Raw genomic sequence first — 23,968 nt, 5'->3', positions numbered from 1 at the left:
TTTTCAAAAATGATATTTGTTTTGTTGTTAAATAAAGCTTATAAACATTTTTATACACGATTCCTTTTTGTATGTTGATTCCGTGATCTTTTAGATGTTCAATATTCGGTGAATTAGGAAAAAATACATATGTCCATTGATTATTAGATGAAAGTATTTTATTTTTATTTGCATCAAATGTTATATTTCCTAAAGAGGTTGTGAAAATATGCATATTGTTTGATGCGCATTTTACCAGGAGAAGCAAAAGATCAGCAATCATTTTTTGAACAGGTGTTCTGCTATTTCGGTTGAATACGTATTCAATTGTTCTCAAATTTACAATTTTTTCTGGTCAAAAACAGTTGAATTTATCTGTTGTTTTCCAGCCTGCAGGTCGTGAGCATTGAATACCGTGTACAAAAAATTGATAATATTTGCTAAAGGGTCAGTTCTTACACAGGGGATAAGGAACGGATTGAATACTTATTGTCTTTTTATAACAACAGTGCGTTTCTGTGTTAAAATTGATCGTTTTGGATTGAGAAGGCTTTCAAAAAACCGCTACGATATGGGAATCCTACTCCGATTTACTCATCGCAAGAGCCACCTATCATCGAAAATCTTAAATTATTTTCGCTCCAGCGGTTGCGACATGAGGCCTACGGCCTGTTTTGCCGAACCCTTCTAAATTGCACATAAGGTATACGCCATTATAAAATAATTTTCGAGGATTTCGCACCGACACAAGGGGTCGACTCTACACGTGCTACATATAAATATTCATATATAATAAAAGCTACAAGAAAATTATCAGTTTTTATAAATGTCAAGCAATGAAAACATCTAGGCAAGAAAAGTGCTAAGCTCTTGTTTGCGAACTTTCGAACGTTTATAAACGTTTTTTATGAAAGTGAATGAATCAGTGAAGTGTCACTTTTCAAAATCATTAACCAAAATATCAAAGCAAAGAAGTATTTCATTATAAATGTTAGTTACTAATTTTTCCGAGATGGAAAAAAAGATCACTGGAAACTATGATTCTTTACAGCCATCCGGATTTATTTATAGTTTTGCTGAAGAACCAGTAAATGGAATTAATTCCATCGATTTTGGTAAAATAGCAAAAGAAAATACGCAAAAACTTTCTTCAGGACCGAACAATAGTTATTCTAATACATTTTTAATTAATATGAATCAGAAATTTGAACAAAGACAAAATAATACCAATCACCAAAACTTCCAAGAAATACCGCCAATGCCACCAATACAACCAAGGCAAGCTCATTCATCCAAAAATTCACCCAATAAATCTAATGATAATCCAGGTGAAATATTATCTTTTCTTGATGATGACTCTGACTTTGATTTTGACAACATCAGTGAAGGAATTCCGGATGTGGCACCACCAACGCATCAAGATTTACAAAATCTTTATAAAGAATCTGATGACATATCACATCAAATTGGCGAACTTCTTCGAACCAATCCACAATCGATTGAAATCGGTCAACTCAAACAACGGCGTAGTCAAATATGGTCACGGATCGACAATATCGAAAGTCAAATTCAAAATCCGAAAATTGATCGAGTTTCAAACATTGCGTCGATGGACTACAGCGCACGCAACACAACATACAGCCAAAACAGTTTTACTTCATATCAAAGTAATTCATTTCCATCATCAAATTATAATTATAATCAAAATGATTTCACATCGTCTCAAAGTAATTCATTTCCAACGGCATATAACCAGTCCTCATACAATGACTACTCATCACAACTCATTGACGAGCCATCGAACAGTTCACCGCGAATCTATGAAAAACCGCCGGTCACAGCCTCAGCGAAATATTTGCACTACAATTATTCGCCTGACGAAACGTTTGAAGAGATCACTGAAACTTTTGTACCATCTTCTACGACATCTATTGATCCGAATGTTTTAGAAAAGATCACATCCGTTAACCAAAACGTATTCCATCATCGCCAATTCCGAGGCGTTCAAGCGTCAGCAATCGATGCAGCACTAAAAGGCGAAGATGTCTTTGTGCTAATGCCGACAGGCGGCGGGAAAAGTTTATGTTATCAATTGCCGGGTTACATACAACAAAAACTTACTATTGTTGTTTCTCCATTGATTGCATTAATTGAAGATCAAGTTCGAGGGTTACGCGCGCTCGGGATATCCGTTGAGTTTTTATCAGCGGACACTGGGCAGAAGAAATATTTCGAAGTTACAAACAATTTACGACAAGGTAATATATTGTTTCTATATATTACACCTGAAAAGCTTACGCAAAGTCAACATTTGTTTGGTATTATCACTGAACTATATCATAAGAATATGATTTGTAGATTTGCTATTGACGAAGCACATTGCGTATCTCAATGGGGACATGACTTTAGACCTCAATATACACAGCTGAATATAATTAAGAGTTCGTTTCCAAATATTTCGATAATGGCATTGACTGCGACTGCAACACCATCTGTGAAAGCGGACATTATTAAGGAATTATCGATTGCCAATTGTAAGATATTCCAACAGTCATTTAATAGGCCAAATTTGTTTTATGAAGTTATCTCAAAAGAAGGAAACTTCATTAAGGAATGTGAAACAATATTAAATTGGATTAAGTCACATAACTATGAAAATGAAACTGGTTTAATATTCTGTACTAAGACGAAAGAAACTGAAAGAATTAGTGACTGGTTGTGTAATAATGGACTACAATCTTTGCCTTATCATGCGAAGTTAAACACAAGTGTTAAAACTGATAACCAAAGAAAATGGATGTCGAATCAAGTGAAAGTTATTGTGGCAACATTAGCATTCGGTATGGGCATCGATAAAGAAGATGTCCGATATGTAATACATCATACTATGCCGAAGAGTTTAGAAGAATATTACCAAGAAAGCGGACGTGCGGGGAGAGATGGCAAGAGGTCATGTTGCGCTTTGATGTTTAAAATCTCCGACAAGTCAAAAGTGTCAAAGTTAATATGGCAGACGACAGAATACAAAGCGAAGCAAAGGCTTGACATTGAAATGGAATTGTTATCTTCAATGACACAATATGGGATTGAGAAAAGCATTTGTCGCCGGGTGAACTTATTGAAATATTTTGGTGAAGACTTTAACCCAAATGATTGCCATGGCATGTGTGACAATTGCCTTTCAAAAATTGAAGGAAGGAATAATTCAATTAATTTGATAGATGTCACACAGCACGCTAAGAACATAGCTTCTTTAGTTAACAACATCAAAAGACGATCGGCACCTCACCCAACCGTTTCTTATATCGTTTCGGTTTACACCGGTTCAAAAAGTCAAAAGATTGTCAAAGCTGGTGATGACAAATTACCGGAACATGGGATGGGAACTTGCTTCAAAGGGATTAACCAAGACATCGTTCATCGAATTATTAGGGTTTTGTTGGAAAAAGAAATTTTGGAAGAGGGAAACCGTCACTCAGCTCACGGGCCTATCGTTTATTTAAGGGCGGGCAAAAATATTGGTTTGATCCGTTCGAACGAGTTTCCAAAAGTGATGGTGGAGAACGTTAACAACACGTCAAAATTGAGGCACCCCGAAAATGATTCACAAAATGGTGTTTCGGTGTCAAATGATAATACTTATAAGGAATTGTTGAATATTAGACAGAGAATCGCAGACCAAATTGGAGCAGATCCAAATAGTATAGTTTCAACGGACGCTTTGAAACAAATGGCTGCAATTAATCCAAAAAATATTAAAGAGCTTGAAAATATTAATGGGCTAACAAAGACTCAAATCGCAAGATATGGAGATTGCTTTTGCGAGTATATACGTGGATTAAATGGCCAAGAAACAGTTCAAGGATCATCGCCATATTTCGGTAACAAAAGCACAAATCGAAAGGCTCAACCACAAATGCCACCACCACAACTCACAATAGCTCCACAACAACAACAACAACAAAGACCTCGACCACCACCACCTCCTCCACCACCAATTCAGCAGCAACAAATGCAACAGAAACCAAAAGAAGAAACGGATTTGATGAATAAGATCCAAAACTTATTGACGAGTAACGATGTTGCAAAGGCATTAGCGGAACAATTGAAGCCTTTGCTCATGAAAATGTGATCACACTTATATGTAAACGTTAACTGTTAATACGTTTTCTCTTTTTTCGCATATTTCTCATTCAAGTTGCGGCTGCACAAGTAAAATTACATTTTATTATCGTTTTGCATTTTTTTACACAACGAACACAAAAAGTTATCGGAATTCAATGGATTATTCTGATTGGCAAATGTCACATTCGAAATGATGGAACACAACAAAACAGTTCTAATGATCGAAATTAATTTACAACTAAAGAAGTTTAAAAGGAAAATGTTTTTCTAAGAAAATGTTATTTTAATTTTGATGATTATTGAGTTTTGAAGTTTTTTCTTGTTGAAGATCAGTTGAAATGTTTGTGAATGAGATTACAACACAATTGACAGCGGTTTCATTGAAATACATTTTCACTTTACAAATGAGTGGTGACGGAAATGCAGTGAAATTGGTGCTTCTTGGCGATTCTGGTGTTGGAAAAACGAGTATTGTCTCGAAGTATGTCTCAGGAACATTTCAGGAAAATGTTAATCCAACAATTGGTGCTGCTTTTGTAACAAAAGATGTAAATATTGAAGGACAACAACTAGAACTTTTGATTTGGGATACCGCTGGGCAAGAAGTTTATAGAGGGTTGGCACCAATGTATTATAGAAGTGCTTTGATTGCAATCATCGTTTTTGATGTTACAAAAGCTGAAAGTTATGATTCCGTTAGCTATTGGATCAAAGAACTTAATACTAACGTAGAAGATGAAATTGTTATAATAATTTGCGGTAACAAAATAGATCTAGAAGATAGTAGAGTAATTGAATTTCAAACAGCTAATTCATTAGCTACTGATAACTTTGCGCTTTACGCCGAAACTAGTGCTTCTCAAGGAACCGGTATTGATCGAATGTTCCAAATGGCTCTCAACAAATTAATACAAAACAAAGGTAACATTATAAACAAAGCGACCAAGACACAATCTGTAGATATCAAGCAATCCAATGGTCAGGGTAAAAAGTCATGTTGTGGTTAATTTTAAATTTTTCATATTCACCGAGAAAGTAATTAAATAAAACGTAAAATTTAACGTGACAATTTATGCCATTTCGTTTGCAAGATTCATTGCTTCAACTTCTTCTGGAAGACGAACATAAGCCTTCTTAAGGAACTTGGGTGTGATCAATGTCTTAACACTGACTGGTTTAACATGATAAAGGCGATTGATGGCTGCAGCAATTTCTGGTTTCTTAGCACGGATATCGACATAGAATGTCATTGTGTTTTCATCTTCAAGTTTACGAGAAGCTTTATCTGATGTAACTGGGCCTTTGATGATCTTGTAATCATTACGCTTTAAAGAAACTGGTTGAACAGCCTTATGTTCATATTGTGGTTTCTTAGCTGGAATTGTAGCTTTTGGCTTTTGGAACTTCTTGAAATTCCTTGTCTTCTTGATTTGCTTTTTTTGTCCTTGTTCAGCTGCTTTTGCTGCGGCTTCTGCTTTGCCTGACATGTGAAGAAAGGCCAAAACCGCATCCAAATTCACAGACTATGTTAAAAAATTAACACAAGTGATAACGGTCGTTCTCAGAGTTTTCATGTCACATTTCCTCAAACATGGAACATCCAATTTGTCGCCAAGAACAATACGCAAAGCTTTTATACTCTTTAAAATCAGGGAGCAAAATAATTCTTTTATCAGGACCTGTTTCATCTGGAAAAACAATAACGGTGAACTTTCTTATTGACCAAGTGAAAGATACAACAAGATGTGTTCATCTCTATTGTGATACTGGCGATACAATTTCAGATGTATTGACAAGTATGGTTCAACAATTATCAGATGAAGAAACAAAAATTAAGAAAATTTCTTCGTTTCAACAAATTACCAAATATGTTAATGATGAAGTTGAAACAATTATAGTTTTTGATTCTTTTGATCTTCTTGAAGATGGTGCGAATGATCTTTTAGCACAATCAATTGCTGTAATTGATTCACACATTCTCACAAATTTTACTTTTATTTTTGTTACACATGTTAATCCCTCTTTCTTCAGAATTGATCCATTTTCAATTACAAACATTATCTTTCCTGCGTATGATAAACCTGAGCTTGAACAAATTATTCTTTCTGCCTATAACAAAGAAGACGATGAGTCCTTTGGTGTATTAGTTCGCAAGATCATTACCATTTCAGAGCCGATGACAAAGGACATCAGAGACATCATTTTCATATGTCATTCGGTTTCTGGGGCGCCCCAAAAGACGATAGGGAAAGAAATTCTTAAATGTCTCGACACAATGCGCATTCAGAAGGTTTGCCGTATTGATGGGTTGTCTACTGTTGCTTCTGTGATTCTCCTTGCGGTTTATATTGCTTCTAAAACTTCAACTACATCTGATCTGATGAGATTTGCTAGATCATTAAAAAAGAAAAGAAGATCGACAAAACTTCTTGAAGATCATGAATACGTATCATTGGAAAGAGTGTTTGCTATATCAAAGGCACTTTTTTATAGTCATCTTTTCGAAATCGATTTCGATTATTCTGCTTATTTACAGGTGCAACAGCTGGAAAGATTGGCACTGATCGAAATTAGAGGTGATATATACAGAGAACCAAAGCTAAAATGTCTCGCGAACGAACAGGAAATAAGTACAATTGCCGCAAACTTGGATATACATGTCCATGAATATGTAACAGAGAAATAACAAAAAAAAAGTTCTTTTTTATTGATATATTTATTGTTATTATATACTATATAAAAATTTTATGTTTTAAATTATTTTTTAATCAAAATTTATCTCATATTTGGATAATTTTAATGTAGAATTTGGTTAATTTGTATTTATACTATTTAAGAATGTGTACGATAATCATTTAAAATATTTGGTATAAAAAAAATATGTTAATAAATTGTTTAACAATGGGGAATGATATATTTTAAATTTATTTTCGTATTTTTAACTAATTATTTCAAATTCAAAGACATTATTAACAAATAAAAACAGTTTATTTAAATAAATACTCTTCAACATGAATGAAATTCATATTTTGAACATATTATCTTCTTTAAAATCTTTAGCAAATGGATCTTCTTCAACAGTCGGAATATATTCATATGATGTTATATTGGTGTTAGCGTTGATTTCTTGTTCATCTTTATTTCCTTCTTCTGTTAAATCTTCTTTTTGAATATTATGTTTTCGTCGCAAGAATATAACAAATAAAATAATGAGAACAATAATTATAATTGAAACACAAACAATAACAATAATCATTGTAAGATTCATTTCTTTATTGTTAACATCTTCATTATTATTATTTAAATCTGATGTTTGATAATACATAAAAGAACGTGAATAAATATCAGTTTCAGTTAAATAATGAAATAATGAAAAATTATAATAAAATAATTCTGAATAAGTATAAAAATATGATGAATTAATTAATATCATTGATAATATTTTCGAATGATATAAAGTTTGAGTGAACGTAACAGTATCTTGTAATGTATGAATCAAAATAAAAGTTTTTGTTATCGAAACATCATTTGGAAAAGACTCAGTAAAAATATTTGATTTAGTAAAAGTATTTGACTCTTTAAATGTATGAGAATTTGTAAAAGTGTTTGAATTAGTATATGTATTTGATTCAGAAAATGTTAATGTATTAAACTCATCCAATACTGTTGATAAATTATATCTTGTATTGGTTTTTAATTCAGAAAGACTTATGGTTTTATTGTAAAACTTTCCATTATAACATGCCGAAAAATTTAAACCTTTTTCTAATGTTTGCGGAAATAAATATAATATATATTGTCTTTTACCTGTTGTTTCATCATTAGTTTGAACAAAATCTGTGATATTCCAATCAGTAACTGGTTCTGAGTTCAAATCTGCTGTTGCATATCCACTATAAATATTAAAAGTTCCATTAAGTCTTAAATTTGATAAATAAAATGTCCAACCTGATGAAATTTGATCAGGTGTAAATCCATCACCTAATGTAACAGATAATACTATGGATGACATTATATGTTTCAAATTAAATGAAACTGAAGTTCCTCCTTGTACATTTGCTTGACAATATATATCAATCTTTTTTTGGTCTTCAACTGTTTTTTGGTTACTTGTAGATATAATCATCGAATTACCATCATCACGAGAGATATTTTCGATGTAAGGATAATACATAGAAAATGTTAGATTCTCATCAGTAATTGGAAACATAATTTTTTGTTCAGTATCAAGTGGCTCAAAAGAAGTGCCTGTATAAACATGCGGAATATTAAAATACTTTTCTAACAACTCAGTTGATGATGCATTAGTGACGGTAATACCTGCAAGGTCACCTTCTTCAAAAAAATCGGATGATAGAATTTTTCTTTGTGATGATGTAACATTGTTTTGTTTTTGAACTTCAAAGTAAGGTGAAGATATCACAAAATAATCTGTTTTATCTAGAAATACTTGAAATTTAATCGCATGTTCTGAGCTGTGCGTTTTTAATTTTGAATTAGGATGGAATGCATCTGAAATGAGCTTTTTTTCCGTAGCAACTTTCCTAAAGCTAGGCTTAAGTCTGTATTCGTTCTCTTGGCAAGTTTGCTGAAAAAGTATTGTAGAAGTAACCAAGCACCAGAAAAACATTGTTTCCAAAAATTTTGAAATCAGAGATTTTACAGTTATACTGAATTTTCGCTATCAAAATTCGATTCGGAATTTTTTTTATACCACATTCAAATTTGAATCGGTTTTTTTGGAAGAACGTTCTTTTATTTGCTTCAACAGAAACTTTTATCGTTTAAAGTTTAAGATGAAATATGATTCCTTATGAAGAAATTTTGCATAACACTCTTTAAATTTGATTTTTTTAAACATTAGATATGGCATGTGGATTATAAATTTATATTTGCTAAGTCATCTGTAAACCAATTTTTTGTCAACCGTTCGTTTTTAGATTTCGAATGAACATCGATCAAAAAACATATGTTTATAAACCAAATATCGAAACCATTATCTGAAAGAATTTTCAAATGTAATCTCGCAAAGTCTTTTGTAGAACTTCAATATGATTATTCAGAATTTGAAAAATAATTTTTTGATCATAGTTAAAACAAATTACAAAAAAGTAACAGATATCAACTAATTTTTATACACAGTCGCGAAAAAATGTTATTTCTGTTGGAACCAGTGCTCGCCTAAGTCCTCAATTGTATCAAATTCAGTGAACATAGCATTTCTCCCAATAATTGGCGTTGCTGGGGAATCGCATGGTTTTTCATCAGTGAATTCCTCATCGAAATATTTCACGTCATCAGGGCCTTCTAATAAAGGAATGAAGTCAGGAACATATTCTCTATTTGCCACTTTTTCAAAGTCAAGGCCACCCCAAAACGGTTTCCCCTTTAGCTCCTCAAAATTTGCCCTTTTTTTAGGGTCCTTTTTAAGAAGTGACTTCACGAACGATACAACGTCACTATCGGCGCCGATAGGGAATAGAGGTTTTTTGGAAACTATTCTTTGGTACATAAGTTCTGTTGTTTGAGCAAAGAAAGGAGTTACACCGAAAAACAACTCATAGGTGAGTATGCCAAGTCCCCACCAATCAACTTCATATGAATAATGTTCACGTTTGATTACTTCTGGTGCAACATATTCAGCAGTACCACATAGCTCGCTAGATTTATAGTTGAGAACTGAAACGTCCTCAGAAAGCCCAAAATCAGTGACCTTTAAATGACCATCATTGTTGATAAGAAGATTTTCTGGTTTAAGATCGCGATACAATACACCAACACTATGCATGTGGTTCAAAGCAAGTGCAACTTCAGCAACGTAAAGACGAATGAGGTTAGGTGTGAGGCTCTCGCGATTGCGAGTTATTAATGTTTTGAGATCGCCGCCTGGAACATATTCCAGACCAAGATAAAACTTGGTGGCTGATTGGAAAGCAAATTTGAGGTTGACAATAAATGGATGCCGAAGCTTTTTGAGTATGTTTAATTCGGTTATTGGGATTTGAAGCTTTCGCGCTTTGATAATACGAGCTTTGTGGATGGTTTTAAGTGCATAATGTTCACCCGTATCCTTTTTTGAAACAAGAGTAACTTTACCATAAAATCCTCTTCCAATAACCCTAAGTAAATTGAATGATTCGATTCCAAGACTAGCATTGTAAAAAGTAGCTGACCTAAGTGCAATCACCCACTTAAAAATTGATTCTTCATTGTCGCTTTTAAGATAAATTACTTCATTATCAGCTCCTTGAACAGTAAGAATGGGACCATTATTTGTTTCGATAAGATTAACAATAGTATCTGAATTCATAGGGATCCTTTTATTGATTTGAGCTGTCGATTCTGTTTTACGTATGTAAAATTCGGTGAGTTGAAGTTCACAAAAACAGGTTTGCCAAATCCCTAGAAATGTCTTCTTTTTAAGGGTTCCTTTCCAATAAAGACCACAGTCTTTCCCATCAGAAGACATCGGGAAATGTTTGCGTGCAAAATAAACTTTTGTCACATTTGAATATATTGAAAAAACATCGAAAAAGTCAATTTTCTTACTAACTTTTTGAATTTGATTTATCGTAAACCATGCTTAGTCAAAAAAGTGACATCTTTTTTCAACTCATTCAAATTTTGAATACTTATCGTGCTTAATTGGCGGTTAGAACGATAACTATGAAAACATGCATCATATTACGCATAATCGCATCATAGAAAAAAATTATTTGATTAAAATTTATTAATAAACATACATAAATAAATTAAACCCACTGCTAAATGTGCGACTATATTTAATGTTTGTTATTTGGTAGTGTTCAAAATGCCTAAGAAACGCATATCTTTAACTTCGATGCCATAAGCAAATGGATACCATAAAAAATAACTAAAAACAGCCACAAATATCAGAAAAGATGTTATAAATCCTCTCTTTTTTGAGGTGAAATATTTCTGCACAAAGTAATTCATATGAAACAGATTGAAATAGAATGCAATCGATCGACTACTTTGCGATGGATTTCTAAAAGAAAGAATTTGAAGAATAAGAGATGCGACAGATGCAACAAAAAGTGTTCCAACTTCACTTTTAATTCTGCATTTACCTCGAAAGACAAGATAACCGTTAAATACTGTAACCGCCATAACCGCTCCCCATGAAACAAAACTTCGAAAGTATGCAACAATCACGCTCTTTTCAATAAAAACAGTATCTAATCTACAAAGCCAATGAAATATATTCCGAGCTGTTGGAGCTTGAGTATGTGCTCTATTTGTTATTAATTTTTTTATAATAATATCAAATATAAGAAAAGTTATCCTCCATAAATATGATAGGAAAAATCCTCTTTGATTCCAATCTGGTTTTTCTTTGTCAACAAGTGTTGAATTCATGTAAAAAGGGATATAATTTGATCCTGTTGGACGATAAGGAAGTAAACAGAGATGAATATAGAAAATTAAATAATGTGTTATGATTGTTGCAGAGGTAATCACTATTATCCTTGAAGTTGATGAAATAAGAGAAAATTTACTCAAGGAATTTGATGTAATATACATCATTTCCCTTGCTACACCTGCAACGACAACACTCCAAGCATTATAGTCGATAGAAACTGCAAGACCAAAGCAGATGCCTTCAAAAATCAGAGATGTAATTGTGGAAATTTTCTCATTTATATAAATGGAAAAAAAGGCAAAGAGTACAAAGAAGTGATTGATTCCACTTTTAGCAGTAAACTTTCCCTCAACAATAAGACTGATATCCAATGCAACATATATTGAGGTTAGAGATGATCCAAAATAGCTTAAACCAATTTCACGCATAATAGCATATGAAAGCGGAACGCATAAACCAGAAAAAATTGCTGAAAATAAACGTATTGAAATATGTATTGGAAATGAATAATTTGATTCTTGTGTGAGATTGAACTCTTTGTAATACCCATTAAGGTATGCAACACCAGTAACTATTAACTTTCCTAGTGGAGGATTCGTATCAAAAAAATATTCTCTTTTGTAATAATTATTAAGATAAGTACTAATGGATTCTTCTTCATATGTGATTTTATTTGGAAAATGAATACGAATAATTCTTGTTAAAACGCCAATAAATAAAAAAAATAGAATTAAAAAAGCATCCAAAGAATCCATATGATAATTACCTTTCTGTCTAGTCGGAAGAAGTATTTCTGTGATAGGTATTTTTTTCTCTTGATTTGGTGCCGAAATTGCCGAAGGCAAAAGCATCCAGATGCAAGAACGAACGTTTAATTAATTTTTTACTTATAATCAAAACCAAAAGACGAGTTTAACAAGTAGATATATTTTATTCCATTACTTATCTAAAAAATGCTAATTACAAAATCTAATATTAATTTTAAACAAGCAAGAAAATAGAAATTCATCAATCTGATAATTTATTCATCAAAAAAGTTTGAAATTATTTCTCAAATTTACAAGAAAACATACATGGAATTCATTATTAGATTCATTATATCTGTTTATTGATAATATATGACATTTTCTAAAAATAAATTCTATTTTAATCCAAATGAGAATATTCTTCCGCCACCATTACTTATTGATGTATATTCTGGGCTTACCATCGACCATTCATACCACACCGCATTTCCATCAGATTTTCTCGAAAACATAATCGATATGCATTCTCCCTCTTTCACGTTCACAGCTTGTTCCAATGGGAAATAGACCGGCATCCACGAAATCATTTTCAGTGTTCCATTAATTGGGGATGACGAAATCACAACATCATCGAAAAGTGTTGCCTCAAACCATCCACCGAAGCCATTACACATTCCGTTAAACAGAGACGGATTAAACTTTATCATTTTTGTTTGATAGAGTTCGTTTTTTCCTGGATGACTAAACTTAAACACAGAAGAAGGCTCAGAAATGAAAACAGAAGCAGCCAATGGAATGACGAGCATTGATTGTTGCTTCATTTCGAAAAGAGCTTTAGTCCATAAATGTTGAGACATCAATGGAACTAAAAAAGATGTATATTCTTTTGGAACAGAAATTGCATTCTTATTAAGGAAACGTTCACACCCTTCTAAACACTCAGGGCATAGCTCATTATCACCGAATCCCCCAAGTAGTTCAGAAATTAATATATCAACTTTATGCGGTAACTCGATGCTCCTCATTTCACCGCAAAAAAGTTGAACCGTACCGGGCCAGGAAACCGTTTTTTTCATCTCAAGAAATTGAAAGACAGAGCGGTTTTTCTCAATTACAAAGATGTTAACGGCTCCCGCTTTGAGAGCACAATCGACAAGTGGACCTCTTCCAGCTCCCACAACTGCAACAAATAGTGCGGAGGGATCACCTTTAGATTTTATAGCTTTTTCAATTGCTAATTGATATTTTTCATACTTGACTTGATCTTCCTCAAATTCTTCATAGCATAAAGAAGGGAGATCACATGTAACTGTTTCCATGGGAGGACGAAAGATATCTACAAACGGTGTGGGGGTTGTTGCGGACATTACACTATAAATTGTAGCAAATAGATTTGGAAAGTTAGGAACAGATGCTGGGAGGAAAACAGGAATACAACGCTCAAATAAGTTTTTAATAAAAAGAGATAAATCAATTGGAAGTGTAAAATCAGGAAGAAAATGACTTGAACTTAAACTAACTGAAAAGATATGAGTTGAACCCCAAAGAGATAATTCCAGTATGTTGTTTGGTAATTCTGGTGAAACAAACAACGTTGGTGGATGACCACATAATTCTGCAAATTCATTCCACTTGGAAAAATCGTTCAATAAAGCAGAAAACCTTAAGTTTTGGTATCTGTTAATTTGACGAAGAGCGTTTGAAGCTGATTCAAATAAATCATTTAGATTCGGTCGAAAAAAAATAATAGCAGCTGAAAGATAGTGACTTAAATCAATTTGTTCGTCTTTAGAAATATCAACCTCAACTGCTAAAAATGGAAAAGTTCTAGTATTCGAAAGGATTGGTGTATAAAGTGCTGATTTTACGACATCGTAAGGAAACACTGTTGAGTATTGTGTAATTTTTGATATAAATGGATTTAGTATTTGATATTCTTTTAAATCTCTGCAAATAATCCCGAAATTAGTCATTTAACGAGAGACCGTTTAAATAATCGGAACCGTTTATTTTTTAACCTGTTAACAAATTATGCACTATAAAATAGTAAACCATCTATGCACATTAATATCAATTTCTTGTACAAAAATATACTTAACAAGTTCAATATTTCCAGAAGCTGATGAATAACTAAAACATCATTTGGAATTTGTTGGATATGTTCTGAAAGACATAAATTACCAATTTCAACTGATTTATTAATGGCTTCATCATTAAATGTCAATCCTTCAAGAAGAAAAATCGAAAAAATATATTAATGTATAAAAAACATATAACATCGCTAAAGAATTTTAATAAAAACATTAGACTTTCCTAAATAGTGTTTATATTTTTATTCACGACAAAAGAAGCAACTACTTGTAACAGGATACATTCGATTACATTTTTCACATTTTCTAAATAAGTTTTGGTTAGGGTCATTATCTAAATGGTTAATACAATATTCAGATCCATATATTGCTTCGTTTAGGCAATCTTGGATTTTACATAACGGATGACAATCTGCTCTATATTTGTAAGAATTTTCAAGCCATTGATGTCTTTGCTGAAACATTTCGAGGACATTGTCTATATTTCTTTCTTGCACTGTTGTTTGGATTTTTTCATAAGTTGGATCTTCATTATCATTTCTACTTAAAATTTTTAGTTGTCCCATGTAAAATCTTCTAACATGCCAATACTTATCCAATTCTGAAGTTGCTTCAGGGGAAAATCCAGCGGCATTAAATAATTTACTTGTATCATATTCAAAAATTGCTTCATCCATTGGAATTGGATTATCTGTTGTTTCATATTCTCTTGGTGGTGGAACTAATGCAGTATCACAACCACTAGCAACTAATATTGATCGAATTGCTGAAGGATAACTGGAAGGGATCATTGTGTTTTCACATAACATGTCTTTTACAAAAAAGTGGAAATCTGTCACAAAAAAAATTGGAACCTCCAAAATTATACGATCGTCTATCAAATAATTATCTTCAAAGACTTGTTACTAAATTTGCTTGGGGAGCAAATGAATTTCCTTTGTTTGGAGCCGAATTTCAATCTGTTACAATTAATGGTATAAGAGATGAAAGAACTTTTGTATTAACTCTTGGTGCGCTTTATATTTTTAAATTTACCTCATCATCCAAAGTAATTTTAGAGACAAAGCTTAGTATTTTAGATTTATCAATTGTTAATTATATTAAACCTCATACGTTAGCACTCGCGATTTCGGCAACTAACATCTCAATAAAAAACGACGATGCAGTTACAGAACTTCTCATTCGTGTTTTATATCTTTATGGTTGTTATTACTTTGAGAATATCAAGATGCTCAGTAAAATTCGTTTTCTTCCCACTCCTGAAGATATCCCACGAATCGACATTCGAACGCGTCCAATGAATTTACTCCAAATAAGAATGATGGCTATTGTACATCGTGCATTTACACGTCGAGATGACTCAAAATTCCCATTTCAATGCCTTCAGCTCCTCGCCCAATGGGATAAACACATCACTCCCAACCTTTCCTTGCCATCCAACTTCTATGTAGGTAATTCTGCTAAACAAATAGCGGAAGCTATTGCAATGGAACCCGACATCAAAGGCTTAATTCTTGATAACTTTGGCCCTGAGAAGCTCAACGTATTTCTCAGTACAATATTTTCCTCATCTAACTCAATTTGTCGAATTACTATTGAAAATTATGTTGACGCTCCACCAGATCCATTCCATCTTAGAGCAACTGAAAAGTCCAAAATAACTGAAATTAACTTTAGAAACTGTGCGCCAAATCTAATTTTTGGTGTTTTAAATGGATTAAAAGAATTTGAAGGCCATATTAAAACGTTATGTATTGGTCGATCCAAACTTACTTCCCAACACTTTCAAATGTTATACAAGTGTTTAAATGAAGTTTCTTGTTTTTCGACATTAATTCATCTTAAACTTGAAGAAGGAACTGCCGATATGATCAACATTCAAGAACTTTCTGAATTCCTTTCCACCTTTAAACTTCGTTCTTTAACACTTTCACGTGCATCTATTGATATATCTACCATTTGTTCATCAATTCTTCCCAGCACTAAATCCTTAAAACAATTATATCTTACATCTGGACGCTTTTTCGATCAAGTTAATCCAGACATAATCTTTCCAGAATCTCTTAATTATATTGATTTAAGTAAGGTTGAGATTAATATTGAAGCGCTCAGCAGTTTACTTAAGGCACTTTTCTCTAAACCACGGAAACACCCGATTGCATTGAATTTGTCTGAATTAGCCACCAGCGGTTCACCGGACGATACGTTGAAATGTTTTGACATCAAAAACCCGTTACCGATCCTCACCGAATTCAATTATTGCGGAAATGAATTAACACCAGAGACCAGCGAATTATTATATAATTTTTTACGAACTCAAAAATATTTACGTTATCTTAACTTATCACGCTGTTTTAACAAACGGATTGATGAATGCTTAAAGCGTTTATCAAACTTTATCATTGAAACTAAACTTAGCTGTCTAGAATTATCATGCGGATCATCTAATCCACTTAAAGAATCAGCAGTGCAATTCTTTAACGATTTAAAAGGAAAATCACAATTAACGACATTAACAATGGAAAGAACACAAATGGGTGACAAAGGTCTTTTATCATTTTTAGAGTTTATGCAATCGAATCCGAAATTGTCATCAGTCGGAATCGATGGAGCATTACCTACATCACCACAAGTGTTTGAGAAAGTGTATAATTCATTTGTTTCGCTCGAGCGATTCACTTCGCCACGTTTATACGACTATCCGAAGTTCAAGAAAGAAGTGAATTTATCGAAAGAGCTTAGCAAGAAGCAAAACCAAAAGACATTACTTGCGAGGCTCAATGAGTATGATTTAATCGATATATCCGTTGGCGCAGAACATAAAGAGCCAATGGAATTGATGATGAAGTTTATGAACAATTTAACTAATGATGTTTTAAATAATAAAAATCAATTAGTTAAGAAAAATAACTTATTAAAGGTATTCGAGGAATCAATAAAACCAACAAATATATCATTGAAAGCTGATAATGATATACAAAATAATTCGTTCGTGGAATTATTATTAAAAGAAAAAATTTAAAATAAATAAATAAAAAAATCGTGTCACTTTTACGGTTTATTATGACTCAGGAATTGTTCGATTTCGTATCTTCTGTAAGACTAGCTGAAAACCCTGAACAAGAAAAGTTTAGGATTAGAAGCGAAATGGCTGATTTAAGATCTTTGATTAAAGATTATGATCCATCATTAATGCCAAGAGTTGTGGCAAAGCTTTTGTTCTTACATATAATAGGAGAAAATGTGTCTTTCGGTCAATTGGAACCTTTGACTTTAATGACAAATGAAAGATTTAGTTATAAAAGACTTGGATATATTGCTTGCGCTGTAATGATCGACGAAAATTCAGAATTATCAGTATTACTAACACAGACAGTTAGAAATGATTTACAATCGACAGATAGAAACATACAATGTCTTGCATTATCATTAATTGCAAATATTGGATCTTCTTTAACATGTCAAACAGTAGTACCAGAAGTAATCAAAATCTTTAATTCCAAAAATTCCCGAGTTCTTCGTTGTGCAGCCATGGCAGCAATACGAATAATCCAAAAATTACCAGAACATGCAGAATCATTTAAACCACTTATCGGGAAACTTCTCAAAAATGGCTCACATGGGGTAGTTATTGCTGGTATTTGTCTTATGGAAGCATTAGTTCGATCGTGTCCAAATTTCCGTTCATTTTTCTGTCGTTATTGCTCACCATTTACAAAAATCCTCAAGCAACTCAACCGATCCAAAGCATCAAAAGAATTCTCATACAATTTCTTTAATGACCCATTTCTCCAGATGAGGCTCCTCAGCATCCTATCGTTCCTTAACAAAAAGTCGGACGATCTCGACACCGTTTTGGAGTCGATCATAACCGGCGCCGATACCAAAAAAAATACCGGTCGCGCACTACTTTTTCAAGCTGTTATGGCGGTTGTAACAACTGCTAACAAACCGTCGCTTCGCGGTTTGGCTTTTTCACAAGTCGGCCGACTTTTTAAATTGAAGGACCCAAATGTGATTTACTCGGCTTTATCGATTTTCTCAAGAGTTTTATATTCAGGTAATGAAATAATTGGCCGAACAAGTGGAGATTCAGTTGCATTACAAAGGTATAAATCACAAATTGTCAGATGTTTAAATAATGGTGACCCATCTATTAGAAGAAGAGCTTTGGACGTGATATCAGCACTTGTTGATGAAAATAATGTCGAAACTCTAATACCAGAAGTACTTGATTATGTGAAATTAGCAGACAAAGAATTTAGAGTTGAACTTGTTTCAAAAATATATGCAGCTATCCAAAGATTTTCACCAAACCCTGAATGGAATTTTAGTACTGTACATTTGTTGTTAATTGAACATGGAAATTATGTTGGAAATGATTTAGTTGTATCATTTTGTAAATTAATTTCTAAAACACCTGAGATGCAAAAGAATGCAGTACAGCAATTAGCCGGGTCAATGACAAACTTTAGTGATAATCAAACTCTTGTTCAAGTGAGTGCATATGTTATTGGGGAATTTATGGATCAATTTGAAAATGATATTTTTGAACTAATGAAGAAAATTATAATGCAGCCACAAACAACAACAATTACAAAAAGTATGTTAATAACATCACTTGCTAAATTAGCAGTCAGATTTGATAAAAAGACGGAAATTCGAAACTTCCTAAAGCAACTTATTCCATCAGAAGATTTAGAAGTACAACAAAGAGCCGGAGAAATGTATGAAATTTTAGGATTCAAAGATTTCTCAGAAGATATCTTAGCGCCTCTTGATCGGAATGAAGAAAACGCCGGAAACGTCCAAAAGAATAATGTTGTAGTCGATGATAAAGACGAAGTTGACTTATTGGACTTATTTAGCACAACAGAAACTAAAAACGATGAACAGCATCAAACGCAAAAAGTGTCACTGCTTGATGAGCTGACAGATTTTGATGTCAAAACGACGCCAGAGCCCATACAAAAAGTTGAAATTAAGCCACCCCAAGGCGCTATCGAAGGGCTGCGGAAACCAGATTACGTAATCTATTTCGAGATCATAAAGAACCCGCAAAATCCAAAGCAAATAGCACTTAGAGCTTCGATCTTTAACTTAGGGACTATGCCACTTACAAACTTTAATGTCAAATATGGAGCACCTGTTGGATGGTTCATACAGACACAGCCTCCTTCAAGTACAACGCTTGAAGCAATCGGAGGCCGTCCAATACTTCAGCAGCTTATGGTATACACCCAAAGTGACGTTCCGCTTCTGATGAAGGTACAAGTGTCATATAACTACGGAAGCCAGCCGATTGTTGAAACAGGCGAAGTGAACAATATATTTAACTAAATATAAATAAATAGTCGAAACAAATATCATAATAAAAACTTTCTTAAATAAATTGATTTCCATGAAATAGCGCTTCTCCTCTTCAACATTAAGGACTCCAGGTCAGATTAGGTGCACGAGATTTCGAAACAGTGCTTAAAACTTTTAGCACACCAATTGGTGATTAGATTTCGAAATCTCTTGAAACGGAGGTAAATTTGGGCTTCCCAAATGAAACCACGAAACACAAGAGAGCGACGTGAATCTCAGCACCATCAAATAAATATGGAATAATTTAAATTTTTTTGATTTTAATTCATCCAAAAATTCTTAGATCAGATTTAATTAAATATTATACATGCGACCGTTATAATCTATCGTGTAAATCTGACTAAAAATTATTCAAATTGATTTAAATAATAATTTTCTTCAAAAAATATATTCTAATTTTCTTTATTCAAAACAAAACAAAATTTTATTTTTTCTTTTGACTAAATTGGCTTACTTTTTCAGCCCATTGTTTTGCAGTTTCTTCGTCCAAGAAATTATAAATTTTCTTCTTTTTCACTGTATCAATTTCCAGCTTTGTTTTAGAAACTTTAGTTCCGAAACTATTCGGCAACTTAAATTCGCTCTTAAATCCCTTATACTCTTGCTTCAAAACAATAATTCTTTTATATGAAGTTAATATCGCAATCATTTTATCACTTGCAAAAATTGCTTTCTTCAAAATGTTTGATTCCAAAATGACTTCTTCGCCTTCGAACAAATAGTCCGCAATAGAAAACTTTCGTTGTGAAGCAGGCGAAGGATTTGGGGAATCGAACATCTTTGGCGGGACTGGGATTTTAGCCTTTGGTAATTTGATGTTAATATTTGGGACTTTAACACCGAAATTATTCAAATTAAATGGTTGTCCATTATTTGTCACTGAAACTTCTTTATTATTTACTACAAAGATAGTTTTATCTGATATTATATTTAATACTCCTTCTTTATTGACTGATATTTGGTAATTTCCGATATGAACATTAAATTCATTTGCTGATAAATAAACTGAACATGTTCCAAAGATAACATATAACGATTCACCACGTGGCTGAAGAATAATTTCGGAGGAACCTAATATTAACTTTACACCATTTTTAGAGATGGTTACATCGGTTCGGTTGATGGTTGACGTAATTCCATTTGGTAAAACTTTGAGTTTGACCGCGGAGTCCGTTAAGAGCTTATCGTCGTCAATAACGGGCTTGTTGGAATAAAACGTCGTAACGCCATCAGATGCAATTTTGACCCGTTGCTTACCGAGTGTGTAATAAAAGGATTCACTTGTAAATTGTATTGAACCATCTTGTGATGTGTTTCCTAAGACTAAATTATCACGAAGACAATATGTGGCATATTCACATCCAAGTTGTAACTCACCTTCTTTAAGACATAGAATTTGATCTTCAGATGTGAAACATAATTCTTTGTCATTAAATGTAATGACTGTTGAATCAGATACAAATGAAATCCCATCTTTAAAGGTCATCTCAGAGTTGTAAAAGCCTGCTTTAAACCCATCATTCCAATCTACAAACACGTGATCAATAGAAAAGAAATTTTTGGCTATTGATATTTCAACTGCATACGATAAAAATGGATGTTCCTTTGGCGAAAAACGTTTTCTTTGTTCAACATCAGTTGCAAGAAGATTGGTTAAAAGGTCATAAACTTCATCTGGAATTTCAGAATCAACTTTAAATGTTTTAGTATTATAATCAAGTGGTGAATTCCCTGTGAAAAGACAATGTATAAAGCACCCGAGTGTAAGCATGTCAGTATATCCACTGGTACCTTTATCCATTTGATAAAATATTGAATCAGATTCAGAACCACCAATAGAAGCAGATTCGAAACTACCAATAACTATCTGCTCTTCGGGCGCAAGCATTATGGTTTTTAGTGGCTCTGGTTCAAGATAAAAGATATTTTGTTTATTGCATTGTGTTAAAAATTCATAAAATTGTCGAGATAATTTTGCTATTAGTTGAAATGAAAGAGGATTTTCTTTAACTAATTTGTCTAATTGCTTAAACTTTCTGTTTTTATAAACTATGTAATCTTCTGTTTCAGTGGAAAAGATACTTCTGATAGGTAAAATAGCATTAGACATAACGTTATTGTAAGCACTTATTTCATTTTGATATAATTTTTTCTGATCTTTTTTAAATTTTTTTATTAATAATGGCTCACTAAGATGACTATAATAACATTCCTTAAAGACAGTGTTTTTGGTTCTTGCTACTTCCTCTTTAACTGTATAATCTGATATGTTGTGAACGTTGTCAAGATACCTGACAAACATGATAAAGAATTTTTGTATAAAGTATTCAATTTTTCTTAAACGCTCTACTCAATTTACCAGTTCATAGTCAAATTTGAATATGTTTCACCAAGCGCTCACAAAATGATATTGAAGAATTTAATTGCAGATGGTTATTCCAAGATTACAAATATGAAATATTTTCATTTTGTTTAATTAAATCGCTACATAGTCATGCTTTATAATAAAAGAATATTTGGAAATTTAATAATTTTTGTGATTATATTTGAAAGATTGATAGAAATAACATAAATGTTTAGAAAGGAAGACACAGTAACCATACTAAAGTTTAATGAAACAATGGTATTGGATTTTGAATAAAAAAATTTGTGCAAAAATAACCGGTTTTTTAATAAACGTGCATCGAATTTCATAATATTATTTTTTTCCCCTGTTTAAGCTTATACAAGTTAAAAATTCTGATATCAAATGGTTGTTTGCATATTTTAATGCGTGTGGTTGATATGATTTATATTTGCTTATCTTAAAAAAACATAATATAAAGAATTGCTTCAATATCTATACCAATAGTATTTGCTAAGATAACAAATGAAATTAATAATCCTAATGATATAGTATGGTTGGTAGTGACAGTTATCAATATTATTTTTTTTTAAAGTTCATAAATTAATTTTAATCACTAAAAATTCTTTATTGTTAATAATAAACACGCAATTATGAATCATTTTTTTTGAGTTGTATCGAATTACTTCATTTTTGAGTTAATTATACAATCAATTTTGAATAAATGCGGTGTTATTCCAAAAATTTTTAATTGCGTGTTAAAGGTGCAATGTATTGCATATTGTTTGAGGGGAAATAGATAAGAAATTGTTTCAAGCTCCAATCATTGCCAAAAGAGAACTTTAGAATACTGCCAAAAAAATGTGTTAATTGAATTGGTTTTTTGTGTTGAATAACGGCTTTTGCCTCTCAAATTCAATTTTCAGACATAAACCGTTTAATATCAGGTATTGCCCCTCGTGGCTTATAGCTTCGACATGAATTCCATAATTACCAATGAAACTGCAAGAAGCGGAATCAACATATCATGCGGGTTTGATATATGTAATGGTCTTTGTATTGATTACTCAAAAAAATCGATCAATGGAACAACAATTGATAATAATTCAATATGTTATCCGGGTCAGGTTGCCACCTGGTGTTATGGTACAGAAAGCCTTGCCATGTTAATTGTTTGTGTTTCACTTATTTTTTTAATTCCAACAATTTTATCATTATTTTATTATTGTTTTCGAAAGCAACAAATTCTTAAAAATGGGAAGTCGCAAGGCATTTTCAATTATGCAATCTATTCCATTATCACCAATATAATATCTGGCATATTTGCATCAAGCATTATTTGTTATATTAATCTTAAAAACATCACCAAGACATTTTTTATAGCCAGTTTAACACTGTGGCTTTTAGTTTTTCTTTATGGCCTATATATTCGATTTCCATTTTGTAAACGAGGCAAAGCTCCATATTTTACCAATTATATCTTTCAACGTAAGGTTGTCACCTTATCCGAGTTCCAAGAATATATCATTGACTCACGTACATCACCTCCATATTTCCACATAATTCAAGAACGCAAAATTGCCAAACTTTGTCCCAAAGAAATTTGTCTTCTTGAATATAACTCGTGGCAAGAAGAAGGCACAATCATTATATTACCAACTAATGTACCGATCATTGCCATTATTTCTTACGAGAACAAATTAAGTGACGAATTAGAAGACGAATTTCGTAACAAATATCCGAAAACGAATACAACGAATTATAAAATCAAAACGGACATAAATCGACTTGATAAGGAAATGATAATGACATTTAATGACATTAATAATTCCTTCTTCTTTAAGTTGCTTAATAATAAGATAATGGTATTGATATATATCATTTCGAACTTTTTTTCGTATTCGTTCTTTTTGGATTTGTTATATTTGGC

General features: G+C 32.5%; 9 protein-coding genes across 9 annotated transcripts; 4 read left to right on the top strand and 5 right to left on the bottom strand.

Moving 5' to 3' along the window:
* Positions 1 to 991: 991 nt before the first annotated feature.
* GO595_003133 (ATP-dependent DNA helicase, RecQ family protein) lies at positions 992 to 4,111 on the top strand (the record flags this gene model as incomplete). Its single annotated transcript, XM_067916120.1, has 1 exon — positions 992 to 4,111. The coding sequence occupies one exon, from the start codon at positions 992 to 994 to the stop codon at positions 4,109 to 4,111; it is 3,120 nt and encodes a 1,039-aa protein (XP_067776934.1).
* A 397-nt stretch (positions 4,112 to 4,508) lies between these two features.
* Positions 4,509 to 5,111, top strand: GO595_003132 (small GTP-binding protein; the record flags this gene model as incomplete). The annotated part of the gene is made up of 1 exon (XM_067916119.1): positions 4,509 to 5,111. One exon carries the CDS (start codon positions 4,509 to 4,511, stop codon positions 5,109 to 5,111), a length of 603 nt encoding a protein of 200 aa, XP_067776933.1.
* Positions 5,112 to 5,174: 63 nt separating this feature from the next.
* Positions 5,175 to 5,591, bottom strand: GO595_003131 (ribosomal protein L23; the record flags this gene model as incomplete). The annotated part of the gene is made up of 1 exon (XM_067916118.1): positions 5,175 to 5,591. One exon carries the CDS (start codon positions 5,589 to 5,591, stop codon positions 5,175 to 5,177), a length of 417 nt encoding a protein of 138 aa, XP_067776932.1.
* Positions 5,592 to 5,695: 104 nt separating this feature from the next.
* GO595_003130 (uncharacterized protein) lies at positions 5,696 to 6,790 on the top strand (the record flags this gene model as incomplete). The annotated part of the gene is made up of 1 exon (XM_067916117.1): positions 5,696 to 6,790. The coding sequence occupies one exon, from the start codon at positions 5,696 to 5,698 to the stop codon at positions 6,788 to 6,790; it is 1,095 nt and encodes a 364-aa protein (XP_067776931.1).
* Positions 6,791 to 9,259: 2,469 nt separating this feature from the next.
* On the bottom strand, positions 9,260 to 10,573 carry GO595_003129 (AGC family protein kinase; the record flags this gene model as incomplete). The annotated part of the gene is made up of 1 exon (XM_067916116.1): positions 9,260 to 10,573. One exon carries the CDS (start codon positions 10,571 to 10,573, stop codon positions 9,260 to 9,262), a length of 1,314 nt encoding a protein of 437 aa, XP_067776930.1.
* A 2,056-nt stretch (positions 10,574 to 12,629) lies between these two features.
* On the bottom strand, positions 12,630 to 14,207 carry GO595_003128 (protein arginine N-methyltransferase 5; the record flags this gene model as incomplete). Its single annotated transcript, XM_067916115.1, has 1 exon — positions 12,630 to 14,207. The coding sequence occupies one exon, from the start codon at positions 14,205 to 14,207 to the stop codon at positions 12,630 to 12,632; it is 1,578 nt and encodes a 525-aa protein (XP_067776929.1).
* Positions 14,208 to 14,566: 359 nt separating this feature from the next.
* Positions 14,567 to 15,115, bottom strand: GO595_003127 (uncharacterized protein; the record flags this gene model as incomplete). The annotated part of the gene is made up of 1 exon (XM_067916114.1): positions 14,567 to 15,115. One exon carries the CDS (start codon positions 15,113 to 15,115, stop codon positions 14,567 to 14,569), a length of 549 nt encoding a protein of 182 aa, XP_067776928.1.
* A 437-nt stretch (positions 15,116 to 15,552) lies between these two features.
* Positions 15,553 to 19,664, top strand: GO595_003126 (Adaptin N terminal region family protein; the record flags this gene model as incomplete). The annotated part of the gene is made up of 2 exons (XM_067916113.1): positions 15,553 to 17,312; positions 17,426 to 19,664. The coding sequence occupies 2 exons, from the start codon at positions 15,553 to 15,555 to the stop codon at positions 19,662 to 19,664; spliced, it is 3,999 nt and encodes a 1,332-aa protein (XP_067776927.1).
* Positions 19,665 to 20,118: 454 nt separating this feature from the next.
* GO595_003125 (uncharacterized protein) lies at positions 20,119 to 21,582 on the bottom strand (the record flags this gene model as incomplete). Its single annotated transcript, XM_067916111.1, has 1 exon — positions 20,119 to 21,582. One exon carries the CDS (start codon positions 21,580 to 21,582, stop codon positions 20,119 to 20,121), a length of 1,464 nt encoding a protein of 487 aa, XP_067776926.1.
* Positions 21,583 to 23,968: the final 2,386 nt, after the last annotated feature.

This window comes from Histomonas meleagridis, assembly GCF_020186115.1.
Source record: "Histomonas meleagridis strain 2922-C6/04-10x chromosome Unknown contig_20, whole genome shotgun sequence".
NCBI classification, from domain to species: Eukaryota; Parabasalia; order Tritrichomonadida; family Dientamoebidae; genus Histomonas; species Histomonas meleagridis.
This window is presented reverse-complemented; position numbering and strand designations above follow the sequence as displayed.